Genomic DNA, 16,730 nt, shown 5'->3' with positions numbered 1-16,730 from the left:
GGAGGGGGCGCGGGGGTTACGAGCGTGGCTGGCGGGGAGCGCGATACCGCACTACCATCGTCTTTCCTGTCCTTTGCCTTCCAGGTGTCGTCGATAAACAGAGTCCTACGCAACCTGGCTAGCGAAAAGCAACAGATGGGTGCCGACGGGATGTACGACAAGCTAAGGATGCTGAACGGGCAGACGGGGACCTGGGGCACCCGGCCCGGCTGGTACCCCGGCACCTCGGTACCCGGGCAGCCCGCACAAGGTAAGGGACAGCCTGCGGAGGCTCAGCCTCGCACGGCGGCGGATGCCCCCTACGCGGATCTCTTCCCCGGCTGTGCCGTTTCCGCAGGGCAGTGGCCGAGAAGGTCCCTCCCGCCACCTGCCTGGGGAGGCGGGCTGCGGGGGCCGGCGGCTTCCAGCCCGGTCCCGGCCCCGGCCCGTCGGCGGGCCCGGGAGGAGCATGTGGGGGCTGGGACTCCTGCAAAGCCGGGGAGATCGGGAACTATCTCCGCTGGGCTGATTATAGTTCCTCCTCAATGGACCCGAAACAACTTTGTAAATATAGGAAACTGTTTATCCTGAAGATTAATAGGTATTTGTTGTAGGAATGACAAGGGGATAATATGAAGGATAATGGGATGTTACGTTACATACTTAAGATGGTTAATGGCTTCTTTTTGAATACGGGCTCTGTTGAGGCTAGGCTCTCTCCCTGGCTGTGGTCATTCCTTTAGAAGAGGTGTCTATATACAACAACCTGCTTTTTGTTTTCACCCCGCAAGGAAAAAAAAAAATCAGTAACAGTGTGCGGAATATCTGGTACAAAGGATGTTTCTGTCACACGCAAGAATTTGTTATGGGAACAATTCTGTCGCTATGTAATTGCTCATTAGAGATCGTTTTGTTTCTCATTAAGGCGACATGAATAAGCGTCTAGTTGAAGGAGACAGCTGTAGAAATGTTCCACAGGAGACCTCTGGACACGATATGGCACCGCTTGCCAATTAGACATGTCAGTTTTAAGAGAAGAAAACAATCTATGAAGGACACTAGAAAGATAGAGTGGAGCCCTCGCTTCCCCCTATCCCCACTTTGGTGTTTTGATTGTTGTGTTGTTGTGGGGGCTTTTATCTTCAAATGTTGTTTTCCCCCTGTCCCCCTTCGAAGCCGGGCCGGCTCCAACAGCCCGCCTTACCTGCGGAGCCAGGGAATGCCCCTGCCCCTGTGCGAGCATCCTTGTCCCGGCCGTCGTCGGGGCTCCCCTTCCGTCCGTCCTTCCCTTCTTCCCTGCCTCACAACCCACAGGCACAGCTGTGCTCGGCGGAGGGGAGCGCACTTTCCGCCAGTGCGGCTCCAAACGGCCTGGGCGCCCTCCGTTTATTTAATTTAGGTTTATTTTATAAAGGCTTTAAATAGAGACATTTAGGGTCCTCCTCCCCCTACCGCTGCGCCTGACTCGGGGTGAAGGGTATTGGTGGAGATGCTGGGGGTCTGTGCTGACCCCTTCCCTTAGCGCGGCAATGAGCGCAGTTTGCGCGGGGAAGCACGGACCCCCGGGCAGGAGAGTAGCGGGGCGTGAGGAAAGCAGGAGACCTCTCCCAAATACCACGGAGAGGTGCGGAGCAGTGCTGGCAGGGCCGGGGACACACTTGTGCTCGGGTACGAGAGGCGAGGGGAGGCAGGCAGGCACTTAAAGCAGCCGCATGAGGAAATTAAAATTAATAACATGGATTTCCTCTGGAATATTCATGCTCCCTCTAATGTTTTTTTTTTCCCTTGCAGGGGTATGTTACTGGATTTTAAGAGTCCATTACTCAAAAAGCATAAGGCGAGGTTAGGTCTCAGAGGGGTATAAATATGGTCTCAATCTGATAAACGCCATGCAGCAGTGAATAAAATAATGGATACGTGAGGGCTGACAGAACAAAAAGAGACATCTCTATCCGGGAGAAATTCTCCAGTGATTTAGTGGTTTTAGGGATCACCGAGACACTGTTTCTTATCTTTTTTTTCTCCCCCTCCCTCTCTTACAAGACTAAAGCCTTCTATAGGATTTAGACACTTTCTCTTTCAACAGATGCTACAATGTTTTGATCCCGGCTCTATAGCTGAGAGATGCCGCAATTGGTTTGCTATCTTTTTTTGCTTGTTTTCCGCCTCACTGATTAAGACACTAAGAAACTAAGGAATGATTTTATTTCCCAGCGTCTTTTTTTTTTTTTTTTTTTTTCCAGGAAACAAATCCTATACTCAGCGTCAGATGGTCTGGCTATAGGATAATAGGGACGGACATTCACTAGCTTTCTTACGGATTAGGTCTGGAAGGTGGAACAGCCCTATTGAGATCGCGCCTTTTAGGTTTTTTCTTTTTTTTTTTTTTTAAGGAAAAATAAGAAGGAAGAAGTAAAAAGTTGTTTTGTTTTGTTTTTTTTTTACTTCCTCCTTCTTATTTTTTCCTTACAAAAATAAAGAAAGAAAGAAAAAAAAGGGGTTTGCTTCTAAAAAAATTTCTTAATTGTCCGTCAGTTCTAAATAACGATAAGTCCGTTTAGGTGGAACTTTGAGCTGGCTCAGAGGTCTGGGGGGAGGTGGAGCTGCAGAAATTAGGTGGCTTCAAAAGTTTCAAAATAAGGAAATAAGGGTGTTAGGGGGTGCCCGCTTTGGGCCAGTCCTGGGCACGACTTGCGCGGCCCCGCGGTGCCCGCCGCTCCCGGGCCGAGGCAGGGCGCGCTCCCGAGCCCCAGCGGCCATCCTCGCCGTCTCTGGGCGGCCCCGCGGACAGTGATGGATGAAGGCAGTGGCGGAGGTGAGGCGGCGGCCCCCGGCGCTGGTGCTGCCATCCCCGGGCCGGGGGGCTTTGTGTGCCCCTGAAAGGCAGCACCGACCCCCCCCCGAACCCCCTCCCTCCCCCTATTCACCGGCCGCTGGCAGCCTCAATGGGGTTGCGGCCGCCCATATGGTGACCACAGCCGCTGAATCCTCGGGTTTAAATGGTGGAGAAGAGTTCGGGGTTTAAACGTTTCAAAGTGGTTGAAAGGGTCCCACCAGATCCTGTCACAATCCCCTCCCTGAGCTTTGAAGGCTGGGGCCATTGTTCGCCGATTATAAATGATATTACTTTAAAGCAGATTTCCCACAATATTTAAAGGATGTAGCAGGAGTGTCGTGGTTGGTTTTTTTTTTTGTTTGTTTTTTGTTTTTTTTTTGTTTCGTAACTTCTCAGGGGAATTAGCGTAAGCAGCCCATGGTCCCTCATCCCATCTCCCTCTTTATGCGACATCAAAACGCCTCGAGAAATATGCTTAGAAAGGAGGGGGAGAGCTCGCTTAGGGACAAGGAGTTCTCTGCCTCGACACGGGAACTCGCTCCTTGTCCCCACGGTGAGCTGGGTACCAGCAGAGCCTCGCAATGCCGGCTGGGCCTTGAGACCGCCCCAAAGGGGAGCACAAGGAACTTTCCCCCCCTGTTTAATGCCAGAAATTACATTAAAAGTGGTGGGAATGCCCTAATTAAAAATGTACCGCTTAAATGATATGCCAACGGCTCAGCTGCAGAGCAGTGTATTCAGCTAGTTAGTGAACTCGCTACTATTTCTTTTAAAATTACATGTTAAATTTTTAAAAGAAATCTTACTTTTCTCTGGTGCAACACATTACAAAGAATGGACAGTCCTTTTATCTAAATATAAAATTCCATTTTCAGCAATTATAGCCTGTTCTTGGTGATGATATAATTACAGCTGTGCTCAGTAATAGGTGTCAAGGCAATGCACACTCATACAATAGTTGAATAAAACTGCAGAACAATGCCGGCACTTCTAAATTCACAACCTTTAAAATGAAATTGACTGTGCAGAATTCAAATAAAAACTGGATAAATATTTTTTTAAAAAAGATTACAAGCTTGGTTTGGTTTCTTAATAGCATTTTCTGCAAACCTATCAACATCTAATTGATTAGATAGGAATTACTGATTATAGATAATCTGAAATACTGAACATCGCTATTTTAAATATAGCAATAGGTAAATAAATGCAGCAGACGGAGGAGACTCCCATGGCACTTCAACAGCAATTCATGGGAAGAATCACTTTCAGGAGAAAGTATTTTTATGCAGGTTTTATCCCAGAGGGAAAACAAAATGAAATGAAGACCAGGTGATCACAATTCCTCATCTCCGATGTTTACGATAATGCTGGAAACCAAAATGTTTCCATGTTTCCCGTGTCATTAGTGCAATGTGGTTTTGATACCTGAGACATTAATAAGGGAGGGTGTCAGCAAACGTGGCCAAACTTGTTTTCAATCACGTTATTTCTCTGATAAGGATCTCAAAACAAGCTCACCTAGGTTTCACTTTTCGACTCTTGGTTCTGCAGATGGCTGTCCGCAACAGGAAGGGGGAGGGGAAAACACTAACTCCATCAGTTCTAATGGAGAAGATTCAGATGAGGCCCAAATGAGACTCCAGCTGAAAAGGAAGCTGCAGAGAAATAGGACATCCTTTACCCAAGAGCAAATTGAAGCCCTTGAAAAAGGTGAGTGACATTTTCCTATGGCTGAAGTGGGAGAGAAAAGCAAAATGCACCCTGGCTATATTAAGGGCTGAACAGAAGAATGGCATTCATGTACCTTATGTGTATATATATTGTGTGTATATATATATATATATATATTTTTTTTTTTTTTTAAGTCCATGGCTCCCTCCATCCACTTTTATTCGCTGAGCTTCAAACATTCATCGATGGCTGCAGTATGCACCGAAAACTTGTTAAAATGTTTTCAAAGCGACCATTCTCAGGGCACAGATCATACCCAAACATCAGCGTTACACCCCGGGCTTCTCTCACAGGGACAAATCTCCTCCTCCCGACTGTGCTCTGTCCCTGTCCATGCTGCACTGCTGTACACTGGGAAGGCAAGGGCAGGGAGCTGGGGCTGGCAGCAGCCCTCTGTGCCTGCCCCCACGCTTGCTGCCCATTCCCAGCGCTGCTGCTGCCTGGGGCTGGGAGCAGGTGCCCTTTTCCCTGACCAGCCTGAGTGCACCTCGCCTCTGATCCACTGTGGATATTTGTCCTGATTTCCTGCTGTTTTTTAGCGACGTGCCATTTTGCTTCTTGGTGACAGGGTCAGAGCTGCCTTGGGTACCCTCTTAGCAGAAGCAGAAGCCCTCACTGCTTCTTGAAGGATGCAGCATTGCACCCAAGTCTGCCCATCCCCTTAGTGGTATTCCCCAGCAGGCAAGGGAAGGTTTCCTCCTTCCTAACACACAGAGAAAGCTCAGCTTTGCCTTCACAGCAATGTTTCTTAAGAGCATTTAGAGCATAGGCAGTGGAGGAATGACTCTGTGTAGTGGGTCACGTTAACTCTTTGCAACTAACGCAGCAATATTTTCTTTGCAGAATTTGAGAGGACCCACTACCCCGATGTATTTGCAAGAGAGAGACTAGCTGCTAAAATAGACCTGCCTGAAGCAAGGATACAGGTACTGAGCTGCTGTGCAATTATGGCTATTCCTGTTTTTTACTTTTACTATTCTATCTTTGTTATTCCTGGCTTCTCAAAGCACAGGGCAGCCTGTTTCTGACCAGGTATTTGCCCATCTACCCCTTCAAGAAAATAACATCAGCTGGAGTTTGCTTTCATGCGCTGCTTTGCCACACTGCAAGCCAGCTTCTATCAGCATGGCCTTGAGCTATGTGAGGGAGGCCCCATGCCTCTAGTGCTTGTCAGGTCGCTCATGTCTCTCTAATGCTGTCTTTCCAGGTGTGGTTTTCTAACAGAAGGGCCAAGTGGAGAAGGGAAGAGAAGCTGAGGAACCAGCGAAGACAAGCCAGCAACACTCCCAGCCACATTCCCATCAGTAGTAGTTTCAGCACAAGCGTTTACCAGCCGATCCCTCAACCAACCACCCCCGGTAATGTCACCACCTTGCTCACATTCATTCATCCTCTTGTGAAAATGAGACTCTGAGACTGTATTACTGATTGTAACTGTGGTTAAACTAATGTGCTCATCTATCTGTCTATTCTATTATAGTTTCCTCTTTCACATCAGGTTCCATGTTGGGCAGAACGGACACGGCGCTCACAAACACATACAGCGCACTGCCGCCCATGCCCAGCTTCACCATGGCAAACAACCTGCCTATGCAAGTAAGTCTGGTGCAAGTGCCATGGCGCAGTGCTCCCTTGGGACTCAGACCTGGGGTTCGTGGGAATGCAGGGGCTTATAAACCCAGGCCATGTTGCAGGGAAACTGGCACTATAGGCTTCCCTTGCATCTGAAAGGATGCCCTATTTGGGAAAATCACAAGGGAAAGGGCACTGTAAGACCTGGTGCTCAACAAGCACTTTCCTGTATTTGGAAAGAGAAAGGTCCTCAAATTCACAATGAAAAAGATCTGTGATGGAAAAGCCCTTTTTGGACCCCTCGTACTCCCATTGCCCTTTCGCTAACTTATGGAACTCACTGGTGCAATGCTATGGAAACTGTTGCCTGAATAAGGTGCTGGAGGGATCTGAACTTCTCAGTGTAGGTAATGTTGTGGCGGCACATGAGGAACACCTGAGAGAGGGAAGGATGTGATTAGCATCAGTGGTTATGCCAGCTAAGCCAGAATTGCAGGAGCTGTCAATCCTCATGCCTGAAAGCATTAGCTGATCACCAGCTGGGTTAGGAAGAAATCTATTCCTTTGGGGTCTGTTTCTATAGACCTTTCAGATGCAAAATTCCTCCTTTTTTAATGGTGGGGTTGGCCTAGGAAGGTGCTGGCCAATTACGGGAGTTTTCCAGCTTTGTCTGAGGCACACAGCATTGACCATTTCTAGAGGCAGGCGAGCAGATTAGAGAGCCTGACTCCTTTGCTGCTGCAATTACTATGTTACTAATTGCTGAACCAAAATTAACCAAATAAAGTTAGAGTCTTGCAAGTCCACGGAAAGAAATGACGTTGGTGAGGTCGCTATTCCATGACGTTGGAGGCCAGCACTGCTGATCCCGGCAGCGGGCTGAGAGCAGATGACAAAAGATCAAAAGGCTGATTAGGGGAGGGAACCCTTGGGAAAGCAGGAGGACCCCAGTTCACCACTGGGCACCCGGGCAGCTATCTGCCACTTGTGAGCCACTCTGGAAAGTCCTACCTATGTGGCCACCATGGTGTGATGGCCACATGATGCTGGAGTGGGAGATTTGGCAGCCGAACTGTCAGCATCTCCCTGAGGATGCAGTGCATTGTGCTTAGAGAGAGAGGATGTCGGTATTTTTGGAGATGGCGTGTGTTGGGGATGCGCAGACAGAGGAAGTAAGTGGAGACGTGTTGAGTCTTGTGCGCATGGAGTGTGGGAATTACTCATCCTGCTTCCTGCTCCCCCTGATGCCTTCCCATATTGGGGATGCAGCAGTCCCCACTCCGTTGGTACCCCAGAGTGGGAGATCCCTCTGCTTGGTCCCTCACTGACACTGTGCCATCCCCCACCCCCTGCACCCAGCTGCTGTCCTGCTGGCAGGGGGATTGGAGTTTAGGTAAATCTATATGTCTCATCTCCTGGGATGCTGCTGGCATGGGTTTGGGGTGACTGAGGCTCTGAAGGGGGATCAACACACCCCAAACCCACACACTGTCTGTGTGCATGTGCAACACGCTTGCAGATGCAAGATGAACCTGTGTGCCTCAGTAGAGTAATTTCTAGTTATTACACCCCTAACAGTTTATAGTTACACCACAAATGCAAGGTAAGACACCAGCCCTGTCTCTGGCTGCAAAAGGCATGAGTACAAATGGGTCTGCAGAAGTACAAATGAGGGCAGTGTTCAGGCTTTGGTTCCTCGGCTTAGGTGTGTAACACCTTTGTTAACACCTAGATGTAGGGATTTGCTTGCCAAGCATGTCTGAATAGGTGCTGGTGACTGTCCACGTTGCTGCTGAAGATCGAAACCCTCTGGGAAGAGGCTGCTTGGCTGAGCTCCTAAATAGGGCTTTACATCTAGGTCCTTGAATTTGAAACTGAAGCTCCTTTCACAGCTGGCACATGCTGATTCTGAGGGCTGGCACATACATCTAGAAGTGTAATGCCATGTTTGCCTTGGGTGACACTAAAGGCTATTTTGTCCTTCGCTCCTGTAGCCCCCCGTACCCAGCCAGACCTCCTCCTACTCTTGCATGCTGCCCACCAGTCCATCGGTGAATGGCCGGAGCTACGATACGTACACCCCTCCTCACATGCAGACACACATGAACAGCCAGCCAATGGGCACCTCTGGCACCACTTCCACAGGTGAGTGTTCTTCCATTCGCTGGGAGAAGTCTCTCCCCATTGCTGGGAGAGGTCTCTCTGTGGGTTTAGCAGCTGCTGAACTGGGCAGAGGGTAACTATGTATAACCTTGAAGGCTAGAGGAGAAAGCCTGACTTTTAACTGCTGCCAGAGGGGTAAATGAAAGACAGCTGATTAACAGGGCTGGTGATTGAATGGTGGAGTGGAGGCCCCCATCCTGCAAAATTTTCCCTGCATACTTAATTTCTAATGCAGCCACTAATTTCTGAACTTCACCGTTAAATTTCAGCAGAGATCCTCACACCCAGGAAATTAAGTGTATGGGAGTGTTTTTACTGTGTCTGCACCAAAGGCTATTTTCTTGCTAAAGATCTGAAGTTATTGAAAAGGCAGGTAACCTGCAGAGATATTAACCTGTGCAGAAGAAGGCAAACAAGGGTATAAAGGTATCAGCATAAGCAGGAGCAAGCCAGACACATTTGAAGAGAAAATAAATGTTCAGTGTGTTTTGGGCTGAATTCCCAACTGATGCAAACAAGCAGAGGCTCTGGAATTTGTCTCAAAGCATGACAGTTTATTTATAACAACAGATGAGTGAGATGTACATAGGTTTTTAAAATATATATCACCCTCCCCCCTGATTCTGCAAGCTGGTAGATGGCCAGATTTAGTATGTACCAGAATACAAGCACAAATCTGTGAAATTCAAAGCAAAAATTGTGATATGTATAGAAAAACTAAAATGCCCCTTTCCCCCCTCAATTTTCAGGTCTCATTTCCCCTGGAGTGTCAGTTCCAGTTCAAGTTCCTGGCAGTGAACCTGACATGTCTCAATACTGGCCAAGATTACAGTAAAACACGTGTTAATTCCGTAAATGACTATATGGACAACAGTTGGATGTTCAGCAGTATTTTATAAAGGAAGAATGGCTCTCAGAGTACTTCTGTACTGCAACTGTGCCCTATGCTGTAACACATGGAAAAGACTTTCACATGGACCTTTGTACACTGGAGGCATTATATCAGTTGGAACAAATCTTCATTTTGGTATCCAAACTTTTATTCATTTTGGTGTATTATTTGTAAATGGGCATTTGTATGTTATAATGAAAAGAAAAAACAACAAAAAAAGAACAATGTAGACTGGATGGATGTTTGATCTGTGTTGGTCATGAAGTTGTTTAAAAAAAAAAAAAGGAAAAAAAAAAAAAGAAACCATGATCAACAAGCTTTGCCACGAATTTAAGAGTTTTATCAAGATATATCGAATACTTCTACCAATCTGTTCATAGATTATGGATTGATGTTCCAAGTTTGTATCATTCCATTGCATATAATTAAACCTGGAACAATACGCACTAGATTTATGTAAGAAAAATATCTGTTGGTATTTCCAAAGGTTGTTAACGGATGAAGCTATGTGCAAACAGGGGTTAAGAGAGAGCTTCAATGAAGAAAAGAGTTTGATAGATAAAAGGTAGATTGTGTCTTCGATATAATCCAATTTGTTTTATGTCGAAATGTAAGTATTTGTCTTCCCTAGAAATCTCCCAGAATGATTTCTATAATAAAGTTAATTTCATTTATATTTGACAAGAATATTCTATAGATGTTTTATACACATTTTCATGCATCATACGTTTCTTTTTTGGTCAGCAAGAGTTAATTGTTCTTAGAATAGTTGTACTACTGTTCACAGTCCAATCATTTTTGTGCATCTAGAATTCATTCCTAATCAATTAAAAGTGCTTGCAAGAGTTTTAAACTTAAGTGTTTTGAAGTTGTTCACAACTACATATCAAAATTAACCATTGTTGATTGTAAAAACCATGCCAAAGCCTTTGTATTTCCTTTATTATACCATTTTCTTTTTAACCTTATAGTGTGGTGTTGCAAATTTTGTTACTGTGTTAGGTTAATCTCATTAAGTTTTATTTTGAATTTATTTTCAGTTTTCAGTAAGGAGGGAACCGTTTTATAGACTTTCAGCTCTTCCACCAGCCTGTAATTTGGGCTAAGAAAAAGAAGATAGGTTCACGTATCTTAATTGCAGCTGAGAGCAGGAGGAGGTTGTTTATTTAGCTTTGGTTTCTAGGTATACTCTAAATAAACCCCAGAATCCAGCCGGATTTCCAGTGGGGAATTTGCATCATGCCAGCCAGTGGTGGAGACACAATGCATGCCTGTGTCTGGCTGTTGTAATTCTACAGAAAGTACGTATAGATGCATATAGACCCAAATATACATTCCTGACTTCTAAAAATTGTTTTTGTTAGGATGCTTAGAAAGAAAAAAACACCCCAAACCCAGCTGTGTTTTTAACAGGCTCTTTGGGAGAGTGAATACCATCCCTTTATATTGCCACACAGCACAATCTTAGTGTAATTTTCCATTGAACTTGTAACCTGGTTAATACCTCAATGCGCTTTGTGTGAGGGTTGTTAGTGTGGGCGTGGGTGGAGAGCTGCATGTCAAGGAATAATGAGAGAAGACAAATCAACAGGCAACAACAATGTGAGCTGGGACTGGCTAGTGAAAGCTAAAGGCCTTTAGTCACTGGCAGGGAAATCTAAACATTCCCATATCTATGAAGCTGGCTCATTGTGCTGCAGTTGTTACTTGCGATGCTGTGCTGAAAAAGGGATCTCATGATTAAAAAGCCAATGTGCCAGGAGTTTTGAGTCAAAGCACAGGCATCACAAGCAGCCTTTGTGAAGCAAAGATACTATCTAGGCTGGTTATGTTTCCCTTTCGGCATAGTTGTTGCTGCAGATAACGCTTCCCCGTAAACTTGGAGTAGCAGAGTTGTGGTGTTGAGGTAGTTGCAATGCTGCAGACAAGATTAAATGCACGTAAACTCAGATCGTTTAGGGACAAAGAGAAGCTTTGCTCAAAGCACGAGGTGATAGTTAATAAAATCAAGAGCCCAAAGCAAGCAAAAATGTGCAAAAAAATTAGATTAAACCACTTCTTTTTAATTGATACTGGTCAAGTTGTAAGCATATTCATTATATCAGCATTAATTAATTACCTGAAAGCCCTCCATTGGCAAATATTAATGAAATGTGGGGAAGGTTTAATTTTTATTTTTATATATTTTTATCAGACATGAGCATGCACATTATATATTTATAAGATACGGCTAGATCACATTAACACTACAATACGCAGATCCCTTCTCGCATAGCTAAATTGATCCTGGGAACAATTAATTACAGGTACAAACCCAGCATTTATATAGCCACTTAGTGTGTTTATACCTGCTAATGTAGTTTGTTATCTAAATGCCAACTTCTTCTCAAACAGGAATGGAAATGAGCTTCCCATCCCATCCTCCCCTCAGAGATTTCGTGCTGTGGTGCTGTTTCTGCAGGTGTCTATGGGCAGGCAGAAGCAGCTCTTCCTTGCCCTTCCCTGGTTTTCTCCGCCTTGCAGCTCCACCACCTGCGGTCCAGCCACTGGTGGCCCTCATTGAGCCATCGCCAGCCCTGGATGCCCTTTCTGAAGCCTTCTTCAGGGCAGGCTGTGCTGTGGGGCTGCAGCCTTTCACAGCCCTGTGCCTCTGCAGCCGCAGCAATGCTGTGGAGCAGTTGCATGCGCGGATGAACCCTGAGCTTATTTCGGTGACAGGCTGTGGTGGAGAGAAGACATTTCCGGCTCACTGGCTCGCTGTTGAGCCCTATGGAAGGCGGTTGGCTGGGAAGAGTCCCTGGCTGGCTGCACATCGGGAAGAAGTTAGGGCATTTGGTCCCCAGACCGCTGCTTGCCTTGAAGAGCTGCTGTCGGGGGCTTGGTGGGTTACAGGCAGCCTTGCTCTGCACATCATGCCCACAGCCCTGTCAAGAGCCTTTTCCCCAGGGTGGGCTGATGCATGGGGTTGAGCACCGGTGCCAGCCCCTGGGTGCTCCACAGGGGCCAGGCAAGGTCCCAGAGCAGCCCCAGCACTGGATGTGCCGCCTTACCAGACACACTACCTGCTGCTTCAGTGGGAAATGGAAATCCTCAGCATGCTCTGAAATGCCTCTAATATCCATTTTCATCCCTTTCTTCTTCTACATCCGTATTTCTTAAGAAGACTGAAATTAGTGTAATGCGTTGCTCAGTGTACCACAGCAATTTCCAAAGGGTCTCCTCTTTTTACCACTGAAATTAATGGGAGTTTTCCTATTGATTTCAACAGGAATGAGACATTTCTGTGCGTTTGGTTAAAATGTATTTCATAATAACACCTTATACTTTACTTATAAGCCCCTCCTAAAGCATTTCACAAATTATAGTCACACAAGAATTGATGTGTGAGCGCTGTCTTAATAACACTGTATTTTGTATTTCAAATATTTTGTTCTAGATACAATATTTACATTTACAAGTGAAAAGGCTGCTAACCTAACAGTTATTGTTCAGAGCAGACAGATGATGAGCCATACATGCTGATGGTGAAGCAGACATGCATGCAGCGACAACCGTGTTGGAACTGCCCCGTGTTGTGTGGAGACCAGTTTTAATGGTTTTTAAAAGGTAAGCACGAGTCATTGTGTGCCCTGCTCCAGGAGGCAGAAAGGGCTGCTTTCCCACTCAGGCTGTCATACAGAAAGTGGATTTAATAACTATTTTTTTTTTTTTAGCAAGGTTTTTATAAAGCGAGCAAAATGCCCCCTTAGGGTGCTTTACTTTAGGCGGCCTAACATAGGATTTATCTTTGGGGGAAAGATTACAGCTGTAAAGTACAACCTGGGACTGATAACACACACCTCTTCCCCCATGGTTTCCAGCCATTGGTAGTCCTATTTAATTCACTTCCCACGGCTAAAGGTGTCTGGATTACCTTCTTTCTTTTCTTTTTTTTTTTTTTTAAATTGATTTATTGATTTTCCTGATATTACTGACTAAAATATGTGATCTCATTTTCTCTGGGTAATACGTGCAGGTTTAGAGTTATGCTAAGGTTTAAATTTGTCCTTGATTTCCATGGTACAAACAGCACTAGCAAAACTAAAAACATATCATTCTTTTTTTTCTTTTTTCCCCAGTTCATTTCCATTTGCTCTTGTCCTCAGCTTCAGTAGTTGAGCATCATGCCACATGCAGCTGATAAGGCTCTTCTGCTCTGGGAATGGTGTAGTAGCATCTTGTTTTTAAGTAACTCTTCTTTGACAAGACACCTGCTTGCTTAATGAACTCCAGCAGCCCTGTTTCTAATCAAAAGTGTGATTGGCACCTACAAACACCCAAATGCAATATCTCCCCCCCATTAGAAATAGGCATATGAATTACAGACAGGAGAGTAGATGTGATGGTTCGGTTTTGTTCAGACAGCAAGTATTTATGTGTCTTGCTGTGGAGAGAAGGCAGCTGTGGCAGCAAGTCTTTGGCTGAAGTGAGCAGGGACCTCCGAAGCCCAAATGTTCCTGCTCTTTGAGGGGGAAAACAAAGCATGGAATATAGCTCCTTTTGGATTACTGCTGAAGAATGATGTTAGGCAAGTCTCTCACATGTTATTAACACAAATGTATGACCCTCTGGGCTATGCATTGAATGAGTTCTTTACCCATCTATGTTATCAGTTTATTAGTTCTTAGAGAAAACAGCAGAGGATGGAGCAATCTGCATGAGATGCATGGTGGTAAAGATAGTACAATTTGGATAGGAGCCAGATTGGCAGGTTCCTTGCTTTAGAATGTATTTTGTATTAATTCCTCCCCTAATATTCTCTTAGATGTAAATAAAGAAAACCCTAGTGTATCAGCAGTTACTTAGGTTAGCTTCCTTAAGATAGGTTACTCTCCTAAGATAGTTTTCAATAGTTGAAGATGAATTTGTTTTCTTAAGGACTGAGGAAATGAAACTTGGAAGGAATGAAACCAGTTGATCAGTCTTTTAACGCATACAATTAACATGTGTGACAGATTTTCATGAAACCTCCAGCTGCCAGAATCCCTGTTGTTTCTTTTGAAGGTGGCCCTTGAGAAAAAGGTCCCCATGAAACCTGCTTTCCCTTAAGTTTCATGGTGAACCTCTGATGACTGTTTTAACACAACGAGAATTTCAGGGTCTTCCATTCTGTTCCTTTCCTCCCTCTAGGATAATATCCCACTAGGATACCCCTGGTGAGACCATCATGATCTTGAATGAGGTGAAGGTGAAAACACATGTCTGATGGTGGTGGGCTTTGCTCCACAAAGGACCATACTACTGTTTTTGCTGGGCTTGTAGAGGTCCATGGTTTCTCAGGTGCTGCAGCCTTACCTCACAAGTTGAGTTGCAGCTGGGTCAGATGGTGAGCGGAGGTTTTGTGAGTGACCCAGGAGGATCCTTGTTACCTTCAGGTGACTGACAGGATCTGTAAGTTGCATGAAATCCTCCAGCAGAGGTTGCAATTGCCTCCAGGCACCTGACAGACCTCACGTACACTCCAGCAGCTAAAATCGGTGAGGGCTGCAAATTGTAGCTCTTCCCCTCCTGGGACATACGAGCTTTTCCAGCTGCACCAGAGGAGTTTGCAGATTCAGAGATAACCTCCTTCAGGTCAGGCCTATGCTGCTGGATTTTGAGAAATTTATAAACAGTTATTCCATAGAAATTACATATAGGTCAACAGAAGGACTCTGATTTATATGAAACTGCACAAAGCAGATAAAGACCTTCAGGTTGTTACAATAAATATGTTATCACAAACAAAGAAAATTTATATTTCTTCCTGCTATTGTTTGTTTTACCCTTTACATTTCTCCTTACAAAACTGGATTCATATTCAGAGCCTGTAGTCTGCAGCGTTGTGTTCCAAATACTGTAGGGGAGGGTCTATTTATTTTTAAAACTCCTTCTGTCAGACTGGATTATATGAAAATCCAGTCATTTAAATTTTATTATTTTTTTTTTTTTTTCTTTTAAAGAAGCAAGTTGTCCGCTTTGATTTCTCTGAATTTAAGTTAACACTGTTACTTTGGAAAATATGCATCCAAACCCATCTATTCTTATTTAAACTAAGGTTCAGTTGGGTCTGATGATTTTCAAAGTTATGATTCAGTTGATCTGCATGAACTGCTGTTGATTTACACCTGTTTGGGCTAGGACATATTTAAGACTTCATAGAGCCTTCTATAGGCAAGGACTGCAAAATGAACCCCATTCTGCTTTCCTGCATGTATTCTTTTACTGTCTCTGTTCTGTTCTCTCAATCAGGCAAATGGTTCCTACCTACCATATTGCTTGTGTTTCCAAACTCTTTCACAGTATTTTGGTGTGATAGAGTATGATTTGCTTGTCTGAAGCTGGCATATTGATGGTGTAGGTTTGAAGCTACACATCTATGACTCTTTGCTACTTGGGAAGAACCACCCAATGTTGAGATGACTCCTAGGAAGGCTCTCTCCCACACAGATGGATTTGTTACTCCAGTATCTCCAAGACTGTGCTATCAAAATCCTTCTGGTTCAAGTAATTTCCCAAAACCATTGAGCTATCCTGAGCTATCTGTAGGCTGGGAAGTACCATAAATGGAAATTTCACCATGTTGGAGAATTCTTCCAAATGCTTCCTTATGCCTATCACTCTCTATCTGGTCTTGACTGAGTTCAGCTTTATTCATTAGTTTAGCTTTAAGTCTAGCCCTATGAAATTTCAGCAAGAGCTTTCCTTAGTGCATTTGCTCCAACCTGACTCTAAGAAAAGCACCTGAAAGTGCACCAAAATTTACTTGTTTCAAGACTTTGAAGAGAATACCCCAATGCCGTAAGTGCTGAGAGCATTCTGAAGGCACGAACATTCAGACCCAAACTCTGCCAGCAGAGAGTAAAGACCTTCTTTTTGATTCCTGCTACATTTTGGAATTAAGATTTACAGTCAGTGCCAGAAGACACTAAAATACATTTTTAAATAGAGGAATATGCAGCTACAAACTGTCTAGGTCTGCTAGCATTTTAAAAAAGACTCACTGGACCTAATCCTACCACCTTGTTCCTGGACTACCACTGACTTCTCTGGAAGCATTTTTTGATTAAGATCTACAGCACCAGAGAAACCAAAAGATGGCTTGATGTCTTCTTTTTGATATGAACAGAAGGTCTGTAAATTAGTTCGATGTGCCTAGTAACTTTCAAAATCATTTAAAGGCGGAGTTTAAATCATCAGTCAAGTTTTCAGCAGATGCTCCAGGATGGCTGATGCTCAACACATCTGAAAAATCTAACTGCTGAAATATAGATTTTGCTTTTGCAAAGCAAACCAAACTAGCCTAACATTTGCTTATATTAGAGTAGAAACTGAAACAACAAAAAAAATTGTGGTGGCATTTGTTTGCCTTTTTTTTTTTTTCCTCTATTTGAGCTGCCTTTTTTCCTAAGATGAAGAGGGTTCATTTTCATTCTTTTTTCTACACAGGTACATTTATTATTGAATAAGCAGCATCATGTGCTCAGAGTGTGATTAAAAAAAGAAATGTAGGCCTTGCACTCAGGTACCTCACAAGAG

The 16,730-nt window shown here is 44.5% G+C and overlaps 1 protein-coding gene across 17 annotated transcripts in view; it reads left to right on the top strand.

Annotated features, from left to right (window-relative positions):
* The window catches only part of PAX6 (paired box 6), a 21,534-nt gene extending 11,393 nt beyond the window's left edge, over positions 1-10,141 (top strand). For 12 of the 17 annotated variants that reach the window (XM_061462778.1, XM_061462786.1, XM_061462777.1 and 9 more), the window contains 7 exons: positions 85-250; positions 4,367-4,525; positions 5,390-5,472; positions 5,754-5,904; positions 6,027-6,142; positions 8,113-8,263; positions 9,031-10,141. In XM_061462778.1, the coding sequence (XP_061318762.1) occupies positions 85-250; positions 4,367-4,525; positions 5,390-5,472; positions 5,754-5,904; positions 6,027-6,142; positions 8,113-8,263; positions 9,031-9,116 (912 nt within the window). In that variant the 3' untranslated portion in view covers positions 9,117-10,141. The remainder of the gene's footprint in view (positions 1-84; positions 251-4,366; positions 4,526-5,389; positions 5,473-5,753; positions 5,905-6,026; positions 6,143-8,112; positions 8,264-9,030) is intronic. The other 5 variants (XM_061462781.1, XM_061462788.1, XM_061462782.1 and 2 more) reach the window with 1 other exon arrangement.
* Positions 10,142-16,730: the final 6,589 nt, after the last annotated feature.

Source organism: Pezoporus flaviventris, unplaced genomic scaffold (genome assembly GCF_033815535.1).
Source record: "Pezoporus flaviventris isolate CSIRO_AGI_PZ_B2104156 unplaced genomic scaffold, CSIRO_AGI_Pfla_v1 ptg000036l, whole genome shotgun sequence".
NCBI classification, from domain to species: domain Eukaryota; kingdom Metazoa; phylum Chordata; class Aves; order Psittaciformes; family Psittacidae; genus Pezoporus; species Pezoporus flaviventris.
This window is presented reverse-complemented; position numbering and strand designations above follow the sequence as displayed.